Below are 23,670 nucleotides of genomic sequence, written 5' to 3'. Positions count from 1 at the left end.
GTTCTGTGACAAGCGTCGTTCCTTGAAAAACACATAAAATGCCTTTTTAAAAGGAAAAACAGACTGTAATATAAGAAATATTGCATGTAAATCAATACAATAGAATGTACTACAAACTAAAGTATGTTTTTGAATTAATACAATAATGCACACCATTTGCCTTGGAAAGCAGATTATACGGTATCTCCTTCCAGCTGTTCATCAGTAAAACACACTGTCAGGTTCAAACACTGATGACATCTATTAAACAAGACAAGAAGCAAGGAATTAAACAGAGACAGAATTAAATTTGGCTCTGTGAAGAGAAACGTGTACATCTGTACCCCTGTACAGTGTCATTACGCTCTGGCGAAATATTTTATTTGGACTTTCCCTGATTACATGGCAACAGCTGTTTCTAAGGGGCGGGAATTGTAAACAGCCATCGCCTTTGGTTACAGAACAGTTCACAGAAAAGGTCGTAAACAGTTCGCAGAAAAGGTCGTAAAACAGTTCAAAGAAGAGGTCCATGTAGGGGAGTCAGGTCCTGCTTCCTCTTCGCTTTGTAGATCTCGGGTCAAAACAATGATTACAATACATCAAAGAAACAGAACACCTTCATGTTGCTTCCCATCCTACACAGTGGAGTTTTACAAGCCTTTTGCTTGGTAGGTTCAAAGACAGCTTTTGTCCTCTCGCCGGGAACTCATGGCAACACAAAGTTTTGTCATAACTTAGATACAATTATTCTGACACACATCATTAGCAGCTTGTCCATATTTTCATGGATAAATGTCCACCGTTTAGATAATATTTAAACATCCTTGGCTGGCGTTATTTACTCATTCTGCTTCAGTATGGTGCAAACTAGCAGTTCTACACTCCTACTGCTTCATCAAGGCGACTACCTGTTTTTGATGTATTTCTTTAATTCAATACATATTATCAATTTCTTTAGCATAAGGATAGCTCGTATCCTGACAAACTCGTAAGATGAGGCACTTGTACCCCAAGGTACCGCTGTAATTTAGTTACAATGTGCCATAGAGCTTAACTTAGTTTAGTACAGGTGTGTACTTGTGTTGTTGAATACCTTGAAAAAGTACATCTATCAGCATGGGCCCACGTTTATAATAGTAGAAAAACAACAGAAAGATTAAAGGCCATATTTACGTGATTGCCTCTCGACCGCAGACATCATTTTTGCTTCAACACTTTTAAAGAAGCATTATAGGTCATTAGGGATAAATTACAGCACTATATAAGTACTTTGTTCTTTTCCTTCACTGCACTTGCACCTTTACCACCTCTGCCTCGGGTATTTTCAAGCTTTTGATGAATAATGCAAAGTAATAACTTTTAAAGCAACAAACCAGGTCAGCTACAATAATAAAGTCTACTTTAGGTCTCCTCAGGAAGATCATGTCCTCTGGGTTATGAATGGGTTATACTTGTATAGCGCTTTTCTACATTCAAGGTACTCAAAGCGCTTTGACACTATTTCCACATTCACCCATTCACACACGCATTCACAGACTGATGGCGGGAGCTGCCATGCAAGGCACTAACCACGACCCATCAGGAGCAAGGGTGAAGTCTGTTGTTTGTACAGTGGAACATCTATGGAATGTTATTCTCTCCTACTTGATTTGAAGAGTCGTATGCTGTCAAATCCAGGCTGTCACTGGACATGTCACTTTCACTATCTGTGGAAAAACAAGCATTTATTGACAAACTATCCTAGGAAATGTGGACATCACTCTAGATAAGGACATTTGTCCACTGTGGGTTGAATACAAGTCTATCCAATTACAATATGGTACCTCAGGATACGAGTCATTGTTAAGCTTTTGGTTAAGAGTAGAGATGTCCGATAAGATCGGACTGCCGATATTACCGGCCGATAAATGCTTTAAAATTTAATATCGGAAATTATCGGTATCAGTTTCAAAAAGTAACATTTATGACTTTTTGAAACGCTGCTGTACGGAGTGGTCCACGGACGTAGGGAGAAGTACAGAGCAGTTGTGTCTCCCAGTCATACTTGCCAACCCTCCCGATTTTCCCGGGAGACTCCCGAATTTCAGTGCTCCTCCCGAAAATCTCCCGGGGCAACCATTCTCCCGATTTCTACCCAGACAACAATATTGGGGGCGTGCCTTAAAGGCACTGCCTTTGCGTGTCAGCCCAGTCACATATTATCTACGGCTTTTCACACACACAAGTGAATGCACTACATACTTGGTCAACAGCCATACAGGTCACACTGAGGGTGACCGTATAAACAACTTTAACACTGTTACAAATATGCGCCACACTGTACACGGACGTAGGGAGAAGTACAGAGCGCCAATAAACCTTAAACGGCCCAATCACATAATATCTACGGCTTTTCACACACAAGTGAATGCCAGGCATACTTGGTCAACAGCCATACAGGTCACACTGAGGGTGGCCGTATAAACAACTTTAACACTGTTACAACTATACGCCACACTGTGAACCCACACCAAACAAAAGTCACAAACACATTCCGGGAGAACATTCGTAACACAACATAAACACAACAGAACAAATACCCAGAACCCCTTGCAGCACTTACTCTTCCAGGACGCTACAATATACACCCCCCACTACCTCCTACCCCGCCCACCTCAACATCCTTATGCTCTCTCAGGGAGAGCATGTCCCAAATTCCAAGCTGCTGTTTTGAGGCATGTTAAAAAAAATAATGCACTTTGTGACTTCAATAATAAATATGGCAGTGCCATGTTGGCATTTTTTTCCCATAACTTGAGTTGATTTATTTTGGAAAACCTTGTTACATTGTTTAATGCATCCAGCGGGGCATCACAACAAAATTAGGCATAATAATGTGTTAATTCCACGACTGTATATATATATCGGTATCGGTAGATATCAGAATCGGTAATTAAGAGTTGGACAATATCGGAATATCGGATATCGGCAAAAAAGCCATTATCGGACAGCTCTAGTTAAGAGCAAAACTTTGGTTTACCGGCTTTCCAACTGCTAATTGACAATACCAATGTCACAGTGAAACCCGTATGGTCCAATCAAAACATCATCCTTACTCGCTATCAAGAAAGTGAATGTGAAGGACAGTGCTAAAACATTATATGGATGATATTCATTGAATTAAAGGAAGAAATCCTAAAAAAAAAAAAAAGACCTGAGCCTGTATTTGATAAAACAGTTTGAGTGCAGCACTGCTAGTCTGCACAAAACTGAAGCATGAGTCGATAACACCAGCGAAGGAATTTTGGCCTTGAAAATATGTCAAATAATTATATTGTATTGTTTTTGACACAATAGTTCTTATCTGAAAGTTAGTTTTACTTTTTAAAAGGCATGTTAAATGTTAAAATTGTGCTGTTTCAGTAGGGCCAGGCACGGATTAAAGTGATTTGAATCAATTTCCAATGGGCGACGCGGTTTGGCAAAACACGTTTTTGAAGGTACGAGGTAGCAATGTCCCGATGCGAAAATTATACCGGCCAAATATCAGCCAGCAAACAAGTATCAGATTATATCTGCTTGCATTCTAAACACTCTGATATAAGGTTGCAATATATTTGTGCAACACTCGACAGCCAGTTAACAGCTAAATGTCCTCCAATAAGCACACAAGGTTGGTCTTTTAATCATAGTGAACTACAGGCTACTAGAAGATAGCAGCTACACAACAGCTGAGCGCACAATTGCACGGAAGCTACACAAATGTAACAAGTGTCCTTCAGCGAACAACATTGTTTTAAGTCAGGGGTGTCAAACTCATTTTAGATCGGGTGCCACATGGAGAAAAATCTATTGGATTGGTAAAATCACGGCACGATAACTTAAAAATAAAGATTGTTGTTTAAAAATAGAACAAGCACATTCTGAAAATGTACAAATCCTAATCCATCCATCCATTTTCTACCGCTTGTCCCTTTTGGAGTCGCCACCTCATCACAGTACAAATCATAATGTTGTTGTTTTGTTTTTTTTATAGTATTCTATCTTTATTTGTCATTGTTTATACTTTCTGAGTAAATGATGTGATAATGTTCATCAGTCAACATTAGTGTTAATTTTCAATCTATCAAGATAAAAAAATATCAAAATCAAATTACAGGATGTTATTTATGTAGTTTGATAATTTTCCTCGACTGGTGCACTAACATGTGGTTTACTTATTTTTTTACATATGTAGCATAATCTACAAAGATACAAAGAATTGCTATTGCGACATCTAGTGGACACATTTAGAACAGCAGTTTCCTTCATTAAAAAAATGTGGCTCATTTTTATACTTAGCAAACTATAAAACCTGTTCTCCGCGAGCCGTACGTTTGACACCCCTGTCTTAAGTACATTTGTCAATATAACCAAGTATCACATAATCAAAGTTGCATATTACAAAGTCTCCAAGGCAACATTTATTAGGAAGTATTCGGTAACAAATGTGTCCGCATCTTTCAACTTATTGGGTTATAAGCTTACTTTAATTCATTTGTATGTACTATTCCCCCTTAAAGACGGCATATTTCCATTCCAGTACCTAACATTGTTTGCTAACAGTGTTTTTCAACAATTTTTGAGGCAAGGCACATTTTTCTCATAAAAAAATCCGGAGGCACACCACCAGCAGAAAACGTTAAAAAATGAAACTCCACCAGGTCGTCGCGCCTTATTTTGAGTTTGTTGGTGTTTTCCTGTGTGTAGTGCTTTAGTTCTTGTCTTGCGCTGTTATTTTGGTGGCTCTTCCTGTTTTGTTGGTGTTTTCCTGTAGCGGTTTCATGTCTACCTTTGAGCGCTATTCCGCGCACCTGGTTCGTGTTAGCAAGCAAGGCTATTTACATTGTTGCTATCCTTCTTTGTGTGGACATTGTTGATTGTCACGTCAAGAACGGACGTTCTTTGTGGACGCTGTAAGTTTTTGCTGTTGTCCAGCATTCTGTTTCTGTTTACTTTGTAGCCAGTTCAGTTTTACTTTCGTTCGTCCCTTTTGATAATTTTTGGTTTAAGCATTACATACCTTTTTACCTGCACACTGCCTCCCGATGTGGTCTGCGTATTGGGATCACAACAAACCATCCTCGTCTCACCCGACACATTACGACTTTTACAAAGCAATTAACTACCTGCTGCCACCAACTGACATGGAGTATTACGTGGTTACCCTGCCGAGTTTTGCATAGCACAGACACTAAGCAACGGCACGTTATTTCCAGATTATAATTACTGATTTGCAAAAAATATTTATTGGACCAATTAGGTCAGGGGTCAGCAACCCGCGGCTCCGGAGCCGCATGCGGCTCTTTGATCCCTCTGATGCGGCTCAGCTGCATACTTGCCGACCCCCCCATTTTTTCCGGGAGGTTTTCGGATTTCAGTGCCTCTCCCGGCAATCTCCCGGGGAAAACATTCTCCGATTTTCACCCGGACAACAATATTGAGGGCGTGCTGTGATGGCACTGCCTTTAACGTCCTCTACAACATGTCGTCGCGTCCGCTTTTACACCATGCTATCTGCGTGCCGGCCCAGTCACATGTAGTATGCGGCCTCTGCTTACACACGTAAGTGACTGCAAGGCATATTTGGTCAACAGACATACAGGTTACACTGAGGGTTGTGATATAAACAACTTTAACACTCTTACTAATATGCGCCACACTGTGAACCCACACCAAACAAGAATGACAAACACATTTCGGGAGAACATCCGCACAACATAAACACAACAGAACAAATACCCAGAATCCCATGCATCCCTAACTCTTCCGGGCTACATTATACACCCCCGCTACCACCAAACCCCGCCCCCCCAACCCCGCCCACCTCAACAGACACATGGAGTGGGGCGGGGGGATGCATGGGATTCTGGGTATTTGTTCTGTTGCGTTTATGTTGTGTTACGGTGCGGATGTTCTCCCGAAATGTGTTTGTCATTCTTGTTTGGTGTGGGTTCACAGTGTGGCGCATATTAGTAAGAGTGTTAAAGTTGAGGGCACCCTCAGTGTGACCTGTATGGCTGTTGAACAAGTATGCCTTGCAGTCACTTATGTGTGTCTGCAGAAGCCGCATATAACATGTGACTGGGCTGGCAAGCTGTTAGTACAGGTTGTAGAGGGCGCTAAAGGCAGTGCCATCATCGCACGCCCTTATTATTGTTGTTTGGGTGAAAATCAGCAGACATTCGAGAGAATAGTTGCTCTGAAATTCGGGAGTCTCCCGGAAAAATCGGGAGGGTTGACAAGTGTGATGCTGTCAAGCGGCATTCACATAAAACCTGCGTGCCGCACTAACATTACATTTTCATATTAAGGTGCGGGCCCCGTGTCTGAGACCCCTGGTTTATACATAGCACAAAGCAAAAAAAAAACTTTGTATGCAGTGTTATTTCATTTTAAATTTCAAGAGTTTTGTGGCTCCCATTGTTTTCTTTATTTTGTGAAACGGGTCAAAATGGCTCTTTGAGTGGTAAAGGTTGCCGACCCCTGAATTAGGTGAAGTTGCATAATTTCCCATGGCACACCAGACAATATCACACGGCACACATACCACACAACAAAATAATACCAGGGCTTACTATGATTTGTGCCGATATTGGTATCGTATCCATACTTGCCAACCTTGAGACCTCCGATTTCGAGAGGTGGGGGAATGGGGGGTGGGGCGGGGGGGTGGTTGGGGGCGTGGTTAAGATATATATATATATATAAGAAATACTTGACTTTCAGTGAATTCTAGCTATATATATATATATATATATATATATATATATATATATATATATTTTATTACATATATATATATATATATATATATATATATATATATATATATATATATATATATATAAATAAAAGAAATATTAAATATTTGAATTTCAGTGTTCATTTATTTACACCTATACACACACATAACACTCATCTACTCATTGTTGAGTTAAGGGTTGAATTGTCCATCCTTGTTCTATTCTCTGTCACTATTTCAGAACACACACATTATACAAATATACATTATAAAATCAATAAGAAAACGGGAGCTCTAATTTGGGAGTCTGAATTAGGATCAGAAGTTCCTATATAAACATTGCGTACTCAAGTCGCCATTTTGTATTGATTACTGCAGCTGTGTACTGGATTCATTCACAAATACAAACTACAACTCACAAACACTTTAGAGTTAGGCTCCACCATCAGAATGTGTACTTAAACTTATAAAGATCACATGGATATTATTCAGTGAGTTGATTCACCAAAACTAACCTGTTATACAGGAGGAAAAAGCACACAGGACGTTTCAATTGTTCACAGACTGTTCGCGCTCATCAGAATGACAAGACACTTCCGGTCTGCAGGTGATAGCATTCAATTGGGAAGAAACGCCCTACTGCCCCCTACTGACCAATGTGAATACTGATAAATCTGTAATGACAGCTCCAAAAACGAATTCAAACCACAAAATAAAATAAATAAATCAACACAAAAATGTGACACATTATGGGTGGGTCACATATGCATGTACAGTAGATGGCAGTATTGTCCTGTTTAAAAGTGTCACAACATTGCTGTTTATGCAGACGAACTGCTTTACAGGGGACGAAAACTTGACTGCTGTTGTTGTGTGTTGTTACCGCGCTGGGAGGACGTTAATGAAACTGCCTAACAATAAACCCACATAAGAAACCAAGAACTCGCCCTCGATCATTAGCTGTTTACATTGTGGGAAAGCGGACGTGAGAACAGGCTGTCAACACTTCGCTCAGGTCCGCATGGAGCTGGAGGGGGCGTGGCCTCCAGCTCCGCCTGAATTTCGGGAGATTTTCTGGAGAAAATTTGTCCCGGGAGGTTTTTGGGAGAGGCGCTGAATTTTGGGAGTCTCCCGGAAAATCCGGGAGGGTTGGCAAGTATGATCGTATCGGAAGAGAAAAAGCTGTCTCGGACATCTTTAGTACAAGCTGCGTCACAGAAACGATGAAACCTCGTATCCTGCGGCACCACTGTGATGAGAATAACTCTACAACTAACATCTACAGCCAAACAATCCACATACCTGTTGGTGTGTCTTCCTCTTCCATCTCCACAGCCTTCAAAGGATCCTGTGTGCCTTTCAAGAGATATGATGGAAGTGATTCAGCACTTGTCGTTGGAGTAGAGGACATAAAACCTGTAGCGTCTGCATATGTTAATGAGCTAGAGCCACATTTACAAATAGGCAAGGGACTGACTCCAGGTGAGCTGGAAAACAAGAGTTTCAATCCTCCTTGAAGTGGATTTGTGCTGGAAGATATAGGTGATGAAGGAAAGTGAAGGGAATGATCTAAAAGCAGAGACTCCTGGTGGGATTGGTTGGGGCTTTTTAGATTGCTTGTTGGTGATTGGGAAGGCGTCGCTGATGGGATTGGTTCAAGAAGTAACTGGGATGATTGTAACTTCTGTGGGAGGACAGGTGATATTGAGCCCTTTTGTAATGGCTTCGATCGGCAGGCATTGAGGAGTAAAGCTGAACTTGACGGCGAGACAGTGAGGGCCGAATTTAAAGAGGGTGATGGCGGAAAGGGGGAGATATGCTCATGTGGGATTAGGGGAGATGGATCAGGAAAGGTGTCTGGGATCTCAGTTTGATGATGTGGAAATAATGGAGAGTGTGGAGAGCCACGGTGTTGTTTTGATTTGTGGATTGTGGGAGAGGAAGTGGACATCTGTGGCTTTGAGGATGAAGTTGAAGTGTTTGCTTTCTCAGAAGCGAAGTATGATGGCTTACTCTTGGTGGACAGCACTGTACGAAGGAAAGGAACTTCATTAGCTGCTTACTTGTGGGATCACATGATGTAAACATACTAGGAATAAACCTAAACAAAGCTGTTATAATTATAATAAAATAATACTATTTATATATATATATATATATATATATATATATATAATGTTACAAAATAATTTGAAATAGCTGACTACATTCCATTGTGCGAAAAGCAATAAATCAACAAAGAAATGTGTTTGTTAGATTAAGTTAGCTCAATAATATACTGCACTTGGTTTTTAAATAAAGTACTGTAATATAATATTCTATAATAACAGAAAAACTATACACTATTACGCTATTGTCACAAATTATTTACACTAAGTTATTATGTATACATATATGATTAGATCTATGTATATGTATATATATCAAGGGTGTCCAAAGTGTGGCCCAGGGGCCATTCACGGCCTACAGTTAGTTTTTATTGCCCGCCCCACCAAACATGTTCTGAAAATAAATTAGTTATCAATAATTTATATTAGATTAGAACAATCATAACTATTTATTTGTCACCTGTAACATGAAAGGTAGAACATGAAATAGCTTAGCATATTTTGATGTACACTAAAACAGTTTGAGCATCGTCAATCAACAAAATGTAGCAGAGTGGCCCCCTGCATTATTTCATTTTGCAGTATATTGGTTTGGATACCAATGTATAGATCATTAAAACAATGATCAAAATTAAACTTGAAATTCATTTTAGAATTATAATTGTATAAATTAGTAAACTAAAATATATTTTCATACACATATATATTTACATACATACTTATATTTTTTCTGAGAGAACTCTCTTGAAGGAATCAATAAAGTACTATCGAATCTATCTATACATACACACACATATATATATATATATATATATATATATATATATATATATATATATATATATATATATATATATATATTAGGGGTGTGGGAAAAAATCGATTCGAATTCGAATCGCGATTCTCAGGTTGTGCGATTCAGCATCGATTCTCATTAAAAAAAAAAAAATATTTATTTAATTTGTTTAATTTTATTTATTAAAAAATTTTTTTTATTAATCAATCCAATAAAACAATACACAGCAATACCATAACAATGCAATCCAATTCCAAAACCAAACCCGACCCAGCAACACTCAGAACTGCAATAAAAAGAGCAATTGAGAGGAGACACAAACACGACACAGAACAAACCAAATGTAGTGAAACAAAAATTAATATTATCAACAACAGTATCAATATTAGTTACAATTTCAACATAGCAGTGATTAAAAATCCCTCATTGACATTATCATTAGACATTTATAAAAAAAAAATTAAAAAAGAACAATAGTGTCACAGTGGCTTACACTTGCATCGTATCTCTTAAGCTTGACAACACACTGTGTCCAATATTTTCACAAAGATAAAATAAGTCATATTTTTGGTACATTTAATAGTCAAATTTACATTATTGCAATCAGTTGATAAAACATTGTCCTTTACAATTATAAAAGCTTTTTACAAAAATCTACTACTCTGCTTGCATGTCAGCAGACTGGGGTAGATCCTGCTGAAATCCTATGTATTGAATGAATAGAGAATCCTTTTGAATCGGGAAAATATCGTTTTTGATACGAGAATCGCGTTGAATAAAAAAAAATCGATTTTGAATCGAATCGTGACCCCAAGAATTGATATTGAATCGAATCATGGGACACCCAAAGATTCACAGCCCTGATATATATATATATATATATATATATATATATATATATATATATATATATATATATATATATATATATATATATATATATATATATATATATATATATATATATATATATATATACATACATACATACATGATGTACATAAAACCATTTATTAAATTGTATGTGTAAAATGTTGTTCTAATATATTTCATAAAATTAATTGCATGCTTGATATATTATCCTGTCATAATTTTTCACTTTTTTAATTATCAATTAGATATATAACACATTCATATATCATTTACTTATATTGTATTCATTTTTATATTAACATTAAGCTATACAAGTATTAATTATACATTTTAGTTATAGTAACTAAACTCAATATGTAAAATCGTTTTATAGTATGCACTTTATATATGCACACACGATGATGTCAATCAAAAGCAATGGTCAGTGGTAGTCAGGCAAATGCATGGTCTGGATTTTCTCATGAATTTCGGTGCTAGTATTTCAGATAGGTAATGCCGCTTGCTACTATAAAGTCCCACAACTGCACAGCTTACTTTTAATTGAGTGTCCTTCTCGTTCAGTTTCAGACTTTAAGGGATGAGTTCCTTGGAGTACTTTGGGTCGAACTGGTGTCTCAGATTGTGTTGATAGTTGTGCTCCTGTGCACTCAATGCTGGTTAAAAGAGTTTGGGGAACCAATTCTCTTTCTTTGCTGGATGCTGGCTTGACAAAAGGGATGCTGCATGGGAAATCAAGCCAAGAAAGTACTGACTCAACATTAACAGTATACTCACTCGACAATTAGGTACTATGCCAGTGACGTGCGAAGAGATTCATGGCTGGTAAGGAGGAGTGTAACAGTATATCTTATCCAGATTTTTCAATATGCAGCCTTCGGTTCTCTAAAGAGGCAGAATAAATCCCCACGTGGTACACATGGATTAGTAAGGGAAGTGTTTGTTGTGTCATGTGTTTACCCGGCAATCAAATACAGTGGTACCTTGGGACACGAGTTCCTAATTGGACGTGTTTTTTGAATGAGAATGATACACCAGCTAAGGACGTTGAAATGCCGGACATTTATTAATGAAAATATGGAGAAGCTGCTGATGGTGTTTGATGGAAAAGCAGCACAAAGGAAATACCGTAGAAATGTGCTTTCCACAGTAAATACTGAACATTATTATTAAATTACTTTATAAAACCATTGGAGTCGTTCGTAGTGCATTATATTGTATAATTTTTCATACAATATTTTTATCTAAAAGTTAGCTTTTCTTTTAAAGGGCAAATTACATGTTACAATTGTGGTAATTTAATAGAGGGTTTTTGAGGTACCAGGTGCGTCACAGAACCAACTACCGTATTTCTGGACCATAGGGTGAAGGGTCTATTTTCGATCTTTTTTCATATATTGTCATGTCTGTGTGATCATGTTTTTGTTTTAGTCATGTTCGGTTTTGTTTTTGGACTTTTTGTGCACTTTTGTTTTGTCACCATAGCAACCATTAGTTTTCACCTGTCACGTCACGCACCTGTTTCACGTTTTGAGTCACGCACCTGTTTTCGTTAATCATGTCCTGTAGTATTTAAGTTCATTGTTTTCAGTTTGTCGGCCTGACGACATCCCGCATTTATGCTTCTGCACACTCTCCACACCCTTATGACCCTTGCTGCTCTTTTTTCATGCCGGTTCCATGCCAAGTAAGTTTTTGTTTATTAAGCCACAGTTAGTGTTTTTTGTTGTTCATAGTTTCTGCCTTTGTGCAAGTATTTGTTTTCATAGCCAAGTTGTTTCTCCGCCACTGTGCGCGCTTTTCGTATGTACTTTTTTGTAGTTATAGTGTTTAAATAAATCATGTATTCACCTTCACGCCACATCTGGTCCAATTCACTTGCACCTCGGGAGAACAAACCAAGCCATAGTCCAAGTCTTGACATATATAAGGCGCACCGGATTATAGGGCGCATTAAAGGGGTCATTTGTGGTCTACATAACATGTAATGGTGGTTGTTTGGTCAAAATGTTGCATAGATGATGTTTTACAGATCATCTTCAAGCCGCTTTCTGACAGTCGCTTCCGGATGCGCCTTTTTGTGGGCGGTCTTATTTACGTGGCTCACCTTCGGCAGCGTCTTCTCCCCGTCATCTTTGTTGTAGCGGTGTAGCGTGCAAGGACGGGAGTGGAAGAACTGTCAAAAGATGGAGCTAACTGTTTTAATGACATTCAGACTTTATTTAAATCAATAACGGAGCAGTATCTCCTCATCCAGGAACAACAACAAAGCCGGAAATGTGTCCCGTGAAAAACTGTCCGACCAGAACTCTCTAATAACAAAAAATTATTGGGTGAATAATTTAAACTCATTTTTTTGTATTTGTACCAAATACATATCAGCAGGTACCAGAAGGTAAGAAAAGTTGCTTTTGCATAATATTGCAAAAACAAAACGACAGATAATATGTCTTACCTTATACACACACCATAATAATACTGGTTTGTTTAATGCGCCGACAATCCATCAAGCGGTGTGGCTTCATAGCTTACCAAATTTGTACTAAAACATTTTGATTGATTTTTGAGCGCCGTGTGTAATGTTCTATATTTTCAATGGAACATATAAAATGTTGCTGTTGTTTACTTCAGCCATATTGCCATCATATTCCATCAGTCTACCCCAGGGCAGCTGTGGCTACAAATGTTGCTTACCACCACCAGGTGTGAATGAATGATGGGTTCCCACTTCTCTGTGAGCGCTTTGAAAGCGCGATATAAAATCTAATCCATTATTATTATTATTATATTGGCAGTCTACACGTATCTCTTATGTTTGACTGCCATCTACTGGTCACACTTATCATTACACCATGTACCAAATAAAATTGATTCGAGGTTGGTAAGCAAAACCAGAATTATTCCGTACATTAGGCGCACTGTCGAGTTTTGAGGAAACAAATTTTAAGTGCGCCTTATAGTCCGGAAAATACGGTATACTCATATCCCAAGGTTGTTAGTTTAGTTTTTTTCATCAGTCATCATGACTCGGTCTTACCTGCCTTCCTTGACCGCACGTCACTGGCCTACATAATATAAAGAAATCCCATATCAATAAATAACCTCTGCTATTTTATCCGTAAAAGAAATGTATAAACAAATAGTGCCTTCACAATGAGAAAGTACTTTTGACTGACACTGTTAGGGACATATGAAGTAGTTTGGGATGTTGCAGAACTGTAGTTTTACTTCTGTAGTTAGATATCCAATTGTTTTACTGCAAACCAGTGACTACCATAATACAACATTATTGTGAAAATTATCTACTAGTTCTCCTTACTGGATCTCTTTAAATGTTTTTACTGTATTTTTCTGTTGACAAATATAGAATAATTATGATATTGAATAATATAATAACTTACTTTCCATTGTGTGGGCTTTTCTCAGCAATGACTTGGTCTCTGTCAGTCTGGAGAAGACATAACTTTGTAGATTGTTACTAGGATTGTAATAGGATAGAGTGACTCTACTGTACTAAGCTGCATCTGTTAATGACCCAAAAACTCACATCATCCAGCACGTCGAGTGTAGCGCTTAGAGGTCCAAACCCGATCTCGCTGACAGGGACCGCGAACAACGATGCACAATAGCCTCGGAAATCTTCATCTTGACCTATGAACACACAATGACATGCAGTGTTGGAGGAAGTGTTTTCATATAAAACACAAAAGGTATATGAAGAAATGCTGTTCTTGAGGATCTTGCAGTATATAAGGTGTGCAGCAGTATCAGCATTAGGGAGACATGTAGTTAAGGGTGGTTCTGCAGATTGATGGCGGCTGCGGCGAGCTACTTCCATATCAGATTGATTACTCAGCGGATTATCCATCCGTCTATCCATCCATTTTCATTCAAAGAGTCTGACAGGGTTGCTTTCTATCTCCCTTGCTCTTCAATACCTGTGGTGAAGCCATCATTAGGCAGGTAAAAAAAAGAAGACCCTATCTTAGATAAAAGATCTGGCTTCAATGGTGGCAGAGCAGTATGGAGTATTCACGGCGCTGGTTGCATTACTTTGACTGATAAATGAGGCAAGAAGCAGAAGAATTGGGGAATACATCTGAACATGTGATCTAAACTCTGCCAACATGCATGTAATGGTCCATGGAAGCAAATGAGTCTTGCTTGGCAGAAATACAATCAACTAAGTGGACCACTACAAATATTTTGGCTACGTAGTTGGAATGGATGTAGACTACATTAGAGATCCATGCCAGATTATAAATAAGATGCCACCAGTCGACTAATTGGATTGTGTAAAACAAAAGAGATTTGGATGCAACTAAAGAAACACCTGGTGAAATCTTTAGTGTGACATACACTATATTGCCAAACGTATTTGGCCACCTGCCTTGAGTCACATATGAACTTGAAGTGCCATCCCATTCCTAACCCATTGGGTTCAATATGATGTCGGTCCACCTTTTGCAGCTATTACAGCTTCAACTTTTCTGGGAAGGCTGTCCACAAGGTTGCGGAGTGTGTTTATAGGAATTTTCCACCATTCTTCCAAAAGCGCATTGGTGAGGTCACACACTGATGTTGGTCAAGAAGGCCTGGCTCTCAGTCTCCATTCTAATTCATCCCAAAGGTGTTCTATCGGGTTCAGGTCAGGACTCTGTGCAGGCCAGTCAAGTTCATCCACACTAGACTCTCATCCATGTCTTTATGGACCTTGCTTTGTGCACTGGTGCACAGTCATGTTAGAAGAGGAAGGGGCCTGCTCCAAACTGTTCCCACAAGGTTGGGAGCATGGAATTGTCCAAAATGTTTTGGTATCCTGGAGCATTCAAAGTTCCTTTCACTGCAACTAAGGGGCCAAACCCAACTCCTGAAAAACAACCCCACACCATAATTCCTCCTCCACTAAATTTCACACTCAAAATGTACCGTTCTCCTGGCAACCTCCAAACCCAGACTCATCCATCAGATTGCCAGATGGAAAAGCGTGATTCATCACTCCAGAGAACGCATCTCCACTGTCCTAGAGTCCATTGGCGACGTGCTTTACACCACTGCATCCCACGCTTTGCATTGGACTTGGTGATGTATGGCTTAGATCAGTGGTTCTTAACCTTGTTGGAGGTACCGAACCCCACCAGTTTCATATGCGCATTCACCGAACCCTTCTTTAGTGAAAAAAAACAAAACATTTTTTTTCAAATTCAAGAAAAAGTTATGTGTTTTTTTACTGGTGCACAAAATGAACCGTGCATGAACATCACCTTGTTCAAAGAACAAAACCAACACAGTGCATGAACTCACAACAAATTACACACCTTACACACATTACCATGAATTGATTAACGTGGACCCCGACTCATACTTGCCAACCTTGAGACCCCCGATTTTATATATAAAAATAAGAAAAATACTTGAATTTCAGTGTTCATTTATTTACACATATACACACACATAACACTCATCTACTCATTGTTGAGTTAAGGGTTGAATTGTCCATCCTTGTTCTATTCTGTCACTATTTTTCTAACCATGCTGAACACCCTCTCTGATTCATTCTGCTTTGTCTCCTTGTTGAGTGCGCAGTTGTGCACTGCACTCTCTAAAAGCCCTAGGTGTTATTGTCACATATACATGTACAGGAGATGGCAGTATTGTCCTGTTTAAGAGTGTCACAACATTGCTGTTTACGGCAGAAGAACTGCTTTACGGTAGATGAAAACGTGACTGCTGTTGTTGTGTGTTACCGCGCTTGGAGGACGTTAATGAAACTGCCTAACAAAAAACCCACATAAGAAACCAAGAACTCGCCCTCGATCCTTCTACAGTTTTAATGTGATTGGGCAGGCACGCTATTTATATTGTGGGAAAGCGGACGTGAGAACAGGCTGGCCGCTGTCTACACGTCACTCAGGTCCGCATGGAGCTGGAGGGGGCGTGGCCTCCAGCTCCGCCTGAATTTCGGGAGAAAATTTGTCCCGGGAGGTTTTCGGGAGAGGCGCTGAATTTCGGGAGTCTCCCGGAAAATCAGGGAGGGTTGGCAAGTATGCCCCGACTTAAACAAGTTGAAAAACTTATTCTGGTGTTACCATTTAGTGGTCAATTGTACGGAATATGTACTGTACTGTTTCATATAATGTATTCTCTTCCTTTGGAATCTACTAGTAAAAGTTTCAATCAATCAATCAAAAAACCTGCAAATCAGATGGAAAATTAGAGGGAACATTGTTTTGGGGTATCCATAATACGAGAAGTTTTTTATTTACACGATAAGTCGGATGTGTCTTTACCTCCGTGGCGGAGGCTCCGCCGAACCCCTGAGGCCTACTCACCGAACCCCTAAGGGTTCGATCGAACCCAGGTTAAGAACCACTGGCTTAGATGCAACTGCTCGGACATGGAAACCCATTCCATGAACTCTCTGCGTACTGTACGTTGGCTAATGAAAGGTCACATGAAGTTTGAAGCTCTGTAGCAACTGAAAGTCGGCAACCTCTTTGCACTATGCGCTCCAGCATCCGCTGACCCCTCCCTCTCTGTCAGCTGAGTTGCTGTTGTTCCCAAACTCTTCCATTTTCTTATAATAAAGCCGACAGTTGACGTTGGAATATTTAGGAGCGAGGAAATTTCACGACTGGATTTGTTGCACAGGTGGCATCCTATGACAGTTCCGCGCTGGAAATCACTGAGTTCCTGAGAGCGGCCCATTCTTTCACAAATGTTTGTAGAAACAGTCTCCATGCCTAAGTGCTTGGTTTTAGTGATTAGGGCACCTGATTCTGATCATTTGGATGGCTGGCCAAATACTTTACTTGTACTTTATGGTGCAGAAACAGAGAGACATGAGGAAAATACAGATCTTTGAGTTATGGGTATGGCACTGAGTGCTACAGGTCACCCGAAAGAACGAGAAGACCGAGAGTTGGGTGCGCCAAAGTGTAGGAGTAACAGGGGTGGTCTGCATGCACGAACACTGAAGCGACGGCCACATAGCAAAGTGGAGATGGGCCATAAAAAGAGAAGTTGAAGGAAAGTAAAAACCAAGGAGAATAAAAAGGAGCTGGATTGATAAGTTCAGAATGTGGACATATGGTTGAATCAATATGGGGAGAGAGAATGATTGAAGAGAATGCCAACAGTTCTTTGAAGACGATGGCAAAACAGCAGCAGCATTAGAGTCTTCTCAACAAAACAATGCTGTATCAAATGTTTAAAGGGGAACATTATCACAATTTCAGAATGGTTAAAACCATTAAAAATCAGTTCCCAGTGGCTTATTATATTTTTCGAAGTGTTTTTCAAAATTTTACCCATCACGCAATATCCCTAAAAAAAGCTTCTAAGTGCCTGATTTTAACCATCGTTATATACACCCGTCCATTTTCCTGTGACGTCACATAGTGAAGCCAACACAAACAAACATGGCGCATAGAACAGCAAGCTATAGCGACATTAGCTCGGATTCAGACTCGGATTTCAGCGGCTTAAGCGATTCAACAGATTACGCATGTATTGAAACGGATGGTTGTAGTGTGGAGGCAGGTAGCGAAAATGAAATTGAAGAAGAAACTGAAGCTATTGAGCCATATCGGTTTGAACCGTATGCAACCGACGAAAACGACACGACAGCCAGCGACACGGGAGAAAGCGAGGACGGATTCTGCGATCGCCTTCTAACCAACGATTGGTATGTGTTTGTTTGGCATTAAAGGAAACTAACAACTATGAACTAGGTTTACAGCATATGAAATACATTTGGCAACAACATGCACTTTGAGAGTGCAGACAGCCCAATTTTCATCAATTAATATATTCTGTAGACATACCCTCATCCGCTCTCTTTTCCTGAAAGCTGATCTGTCCAGTTTTGGAGTTGATGTCAGCAGGCCAGGGAAGCTAGGGTCGATATTCTTCTCTTGATCATCTTCGGTGGCATAAGGGACGGTGTGAGCCAAGACATCCAGGGGGTTTAGCTCGCTTGTCTGCGGGAACAAACTGCCGCCATTGCTTGCCGTGCTACCGAGGTCCTTTGTCCCTGAATAGCTCACACACTCCGGCAGATTCAATGGGGGTCTGGCGGCAGATTTCTTTGACTTTATCGTTGGAAATGCATCTGCTTTGAGTGTCGCAGGATATCCACACATTCTTGCCATCTCTGTCGTAGCATAGCTTTCGTCGGTAAAGTGTGCGGAACAAACGTCCAATTTCTTGCCACTTTCGCATCTTTGGGCCACTGGTGCAACTTGAATCCGTCCCTGTTCGTGTTGTTTCACCCTCCGACAACACACCGACGAGGCATGATGTCTCCAAGGTACGGAAAACAGTCGAAAAAACGGAAAATAACAGAGCTGATTTGACTCGGTGTTTGAGAAAATGGCGGATTGCTTCCCGATGTGACGCCACGTTGTGACGTCATCGCTCTGAGAGCGAATATTAGAAAGGCGTTTAATTCGCCAAAATTCACCCATTTAGAGTTCGGAAATCGGTTAAAAAAATATATGGTCTTTTTTCTGCAACATCAAGGTATATATTGACGCTTACATAGGTCTGGTGATAATGTTCCCCTTTAACTGTGACAAACGTATTGTTTAAATGATGTTTTAATAAAAAGACTATCTTTGTATATCAAAGGTGTGAACTATTGGCTGTACCGAAGGGCATCTTGCTAACTGCTTCCTTTGTCTGTAGGTCTGAGTGATGAATGATGTTTTTTTTGGTGTTCAAGATTAGTTGCTGTTAATTAGTTTTAAACGTGTTTCATTGCATGTTTGTTTACAGCAACACATCCCTGGGGAGTATTTAGAACAACTTCCGCTTATTCACAGCAGTTCATTCCAAAAGTAATAAACACTAATAGGGGGATATTTAATGCATCTAAGGTAAGTGGAGTTTTTCATTTACTGTGCTATTATTGACTGTGGCTCCTCCAGCCCTGTACGAATGCTACAGGAATGTTGTGTATCCGACTAAACACCTTTTCAATGTGTGAATAATGCACTGGAAACATGACACATAGTGTGAACCTTTGTGACATTTTATTTGTGTGACAGATTCATGGGGAAAAAGAGGTTACGTAGTTGTAGCAGTCCAAAGAATAACAGTTATTGCTGCCTGTACAAAGGATCTGTATTCTAAAGTTTGTTTGGTTCACATTCAACTGCATGGGCCTTAAAGGGTCAAAAAGGCGACAAATAATTGGTTTTTTTTCTTTCACAAACAATTGTAATGTAATGTCTGAAAGTCTCATGGGCAAAAAAACATATTTATGTTTCTTATAAAGCCGTCAAACAGACGGACCTTGGTCTGGATATCTCTATACGCCGCTCTATACAGACCCCTACTTATTGAAATGTTGATATGTGTATAGCGCTGATATTTTCTGGGAAGACAGTTGCCCTATTATCATTATTGGCCTATAAGTACCGTATTTTTCGGACTATAAGTCGCAGTTTTTTTCATAGTTTGGCCGGGGGTGCGACTTATACTCAGGAGCGACTTATGTGTGAAATGATTAACACATTAGCGTAAAATATCAAATAATATTAGTTATCTCATTCACGTAAGAGACTAGACGTATAAGATTTCATGGGATTTAGCGATTAGGAGTGACAGATTGTTTGGTAAACGTATAGCATGTTCTATATGTTATAGTTATTTGAATGACTCTTACCATAATATGTTAGGTTAACATACCAGGCACGTTCTCAGTTGGTTATTTATGCCTCATATAACGTACACTTATTCAGCCTGTTGTTCACTATTCTTGATTTATTTTAAATTGCCTTTCAAATGTCTATTCTTGCTGTTGGCTTTTATCAAATACATTTCCCCAAAAAATGCGACTTATACTCCTCCTATACTTTCCTTCTTTATTATGCATTTTCGGCAGGTGCGACTTATACTCCGGTGCGACTTATACTCCGAAAAATGCGGTAATATAAGTTTTGTTTGTCAATTCAATAAGTAGTTTATGTAATTTGAGTATATTTTTTATTATTAAGTAATTTCACTTCTTGTGTCAGTTGGTGAAAACTTAGATATGACAAAATAAGTGAGACTAAATGGTCATTATGATCTTTCTGGCTTCCTCTTGAAGACATTTTTCTCGACAGGATTTTTTTTTTAGATTGTTTTTTAATATTAATGCTATGGGAGATGTGTAAATGTTTGCTGTATCTATGGCCAAATTTGTTGTTGTTACTCCATGATACATGATTTTTCCAAATATATATTTTTTAATGTTAAAACAATACAATTCCAATGTGCAATTCATTCACGATAGACTAACAGTTATTCGACAATATTCTTAAAGCCACACAGGGCATAGGGGTCCTTAATTTTTCAAAGGGAAAAACATGTTGTAATATTTTTTTTTTGCTTTGTTTTTATATTACATCTCTCTTAACAAAACATGCTAATAAAAGAATAGCCACTTCCATCATTCAGGACCCCACACATCCATTGCACTCATCATTCCAGCTGCTACCATTAGGCGATTGCTTTGAGGTCCCACTTATACAAAAAAAATGTTTTTATTTGTTATTTTAACCCTTAAAGGCATTCTGATTAAATTATGTCACAGTTGTCAATTAGTATACATTTGCATTAGTTAAAGGGGAACATTATCACCAGACCTATGTAAGCGTCAATATATACCTTGATATTGCAGAAAAAAGACCATATATTTTTTTAACCGATTTCCGAACTCGAAATGGGTGAATTTTGGCAAATTAAACACCTTTCTAATATTTGCTCTCGGAGCGATGACGTCACAACTTGACGTCACATCGGTAAGCAATCCGCCATTTTCTCAAACACTGAGTCGAATCAGCTCTGTTATTTTCCGTTTTTTCGACTGTTTTCCGTACCTTGGAGACATCATGCCTCGTCGGTGTGTTGTCGGAGGGTGTAACAACACGAACAGGGACGGATTCAAGTTGCACCAGTGGCCCAAAGATGCGAAAGTGGCAAGACATTGGACGTTTGTTCCGCACACTTTACCGACGAAAGCTATGCTACGACAGAGATGGCAAGAATGTGTGGATATCCTGCGACACTCAAAGCAGATGCATTTCCAACGATAAAGTCAAAGAAATCTGCCGCCAGACCCCCATTGAATCTGCCGGAGTGTGTGAGCAATTCAGGGACAAAGGTCCTCGGTAGCACGGCAAGCAATGGCGGCAGTTTGTTCCCGCAGACGAGCGAGCTAAACCCCGTGGATGTCTTGGCTCACACCGTCCCTTATGCCACCGAAGATGATCAAGAGAAGAATATCGACCCTAGCTTCCCTGGCCTGCTGACATCAACTCCAAAACTGGACGGATCAGCTTTCAGGAAAAGAGCGCGGATGAAGGTATGTCTACAGAATATATTAATTGATGAAAATTGGGCTGTCTGCACTCTCAAAGTGCATGTTGTTGCCAAATGTATTTCATATGCTGTAAACCTAGTTCATAGTTGTTAGTTTCCTTTAATGCCAAACAAACACATACCAATCGTTGGTTAGAAGGCGATCGCCGAATTTGTCCTTGCTTTCTCCCGTGTCGTTTTCGTCGGTTTCGCTTGCATACGGTTCAAACCGATATGGCTCAATAGCTTCAGTTTCTTCTTCAATTTCATTTTCGCTACCTGCCTCCACACTACAACCATCCGTTTCAATACATTTGTAATCTGTTGAATCGCTTAAGCCGCTGAAATCCGAGTCTGAATCCGAGCTAATGTCGCTATAGCTTGCTGTTCTTTCCGCCATGTTTGTTTGTGTTGGCTTCACTATGTGACGTCACAGAAAAATGGACGGGTGTGTATATAACGATGGTTAAAATCAGGCACTTTGAAGCTTTTTTTTAGGGATATGGGTAAAATTTTGAAAAAAACTTCGAAAAATAAAATAAGCCACTGGGAACTGATTTTTAATGGTTTTAACCCTTCTGAAATTGTGATAATGTTCCCCTTTAAGACAATGATTTATTGTCCATAAATCAGTCAGGCAGGAATACAAAAAATATAGGAAGTGTGCCGATAGCACGGGAAGCTATGGTAAGCTAACAGGAAAAGCTTAGCATGGAAAACAAGCAAACCAATGGCAAAGCTTAGCTCGGGAATCAAACGGAAAACACACGCAACTTGTTGCATTGAGCAAACAAGACAGCCAGACTGAGCGTGGCGAAAAGCAGGATTAAAGAGGTGAGCGTCCCGAACACTAATCAGAGGCAGGTGAAAAATAATCAGCACCCATGGCAACTAAAACACAAACCCAGGGGTGCTGAAAACAGAACTAAGGGAGTCAAACTAAAATAAAACATGGATCATAACGGATCATTTTCTCATTTAAACCTATGACATTGTCTGATCAAAAGGAAACTGAAAAAAAATACATGTTGTTGTTTAGGACTGAAGTGTATTGACCCTAACTAACCCTAACCCAAAAAAAAAATATCCTCAAAAACGTAAGGATATTTATGTCCAGTTTGATTCTGAAGATAATAAAAATCAAATGTCCTCAGAGGGTTAAGGTAAACAAGAAGTAGTTGATCTACATGAGTTCAGGATTGGAGCAACTCTTGATGGACGAGATATAAGAGGGATTCGATAGCCTCAGAGTTGTACAGTAAGGTTTGGAAGGAGAGCAATCACCCAAGTCTAACTGTCTCTTAACAGCTACCGCTGGGGGCAAGCACTCAGGACACTCCCCTGACTGATGAGTGACAGGTCATAAGCATCAGACAGGAATGCAAACCCAAACCCCCATTGCCCTGTCTACCTTGTCCATCTTCTTACCCAGGCAGAGTGCAACCTGTCAGGCATGAATCGTCCCCGACATGCCTCTGCCCACACAATCAGAGCCTGTGATTACACATCAGTCTGTTACAGATGGACAGGCGGGCACAATGCATCAAACCCACTCGCATTCTATGTGTTTAAACTCTTAATGCATTTCTGTTTATGGGTGCAGGTCAGAGCATTAACGCTCTTAAATGTTTATTTAGTTTGAGAACTCATTTGGGTATAAGCAGCACAAAGAACAAGAGCATATTACTGTACATTAATGGGACATAAAAACGGGGGTTCATTACCTCTTCGGCTGCTTGCCTGTTTCGCTTCAATTAGAGTATCATTCATAGATTCCAAAGCTGCAGAGCAGACCCGTGGTGGAT

At 39.5% G+C, this 23,670-nt stretch overlaps 1 protein-coding gene across 2 annotated transcripts; it reads right to left on the bottom strand.

Moving 5' to 3' along the window:
- Positions 1-378: 378 nt before the first annotated feature.
- LOC133572897 (uncharacterized) lies at positions 379-23,670 on the bottom strand. 2 transcript variants are annotated; one of them, XR_009810591.2, is made up of 6 exons: positions 23,590-23,670; positions 14,064-14,167; positions 13,918-13,994; positions 11,054-11,238; positions 8,045-8,770; positions 379-1,685 (listed from the first exon to the last, which is right to left on the bottom strand). XR_009810591.2 is itself a non-coding variant. In XM_061925972.2 (6 exons), the coding sequence occupies exons 1-6, from the start codon at positions 23,633-23,635 to the stop codon at positions 1,600-1,602; spliced, it is 1,194 nt and encodes a 397-aa protein (XP_061781956.1). In that variant the 5' UTR covers positions 23,636-23,664; the 3' UTR covers positions 379-1,599. The 2 variants fall into 2 exon arrangements, 1 of the variants encoding a protein (XP_061781956.1); XM_061925972.2 differs by having other exon boundaries at positions 13,918-13,964; positions 23,590-23,664.

The sequence above is a fragment of the Nerophis lumbriciformis genome, linkage group LG30 (assembly GCF_033978685.3).
Source record: "Nerophis lumbriciformis linkage group LG30, RoL_Nlum_v2.1, whole genome shotgun sequence".
Taxonomy (NCBI): Eukaryota; Metazoa; Chordata; class Actinopteri; order Syngnathiformes; family Syngnathidae; genus Nerophis; species Nerophis lumbriciformis.
This window is presented reverse-complemented; position numbering and strand designations above follow the sequence as displayed.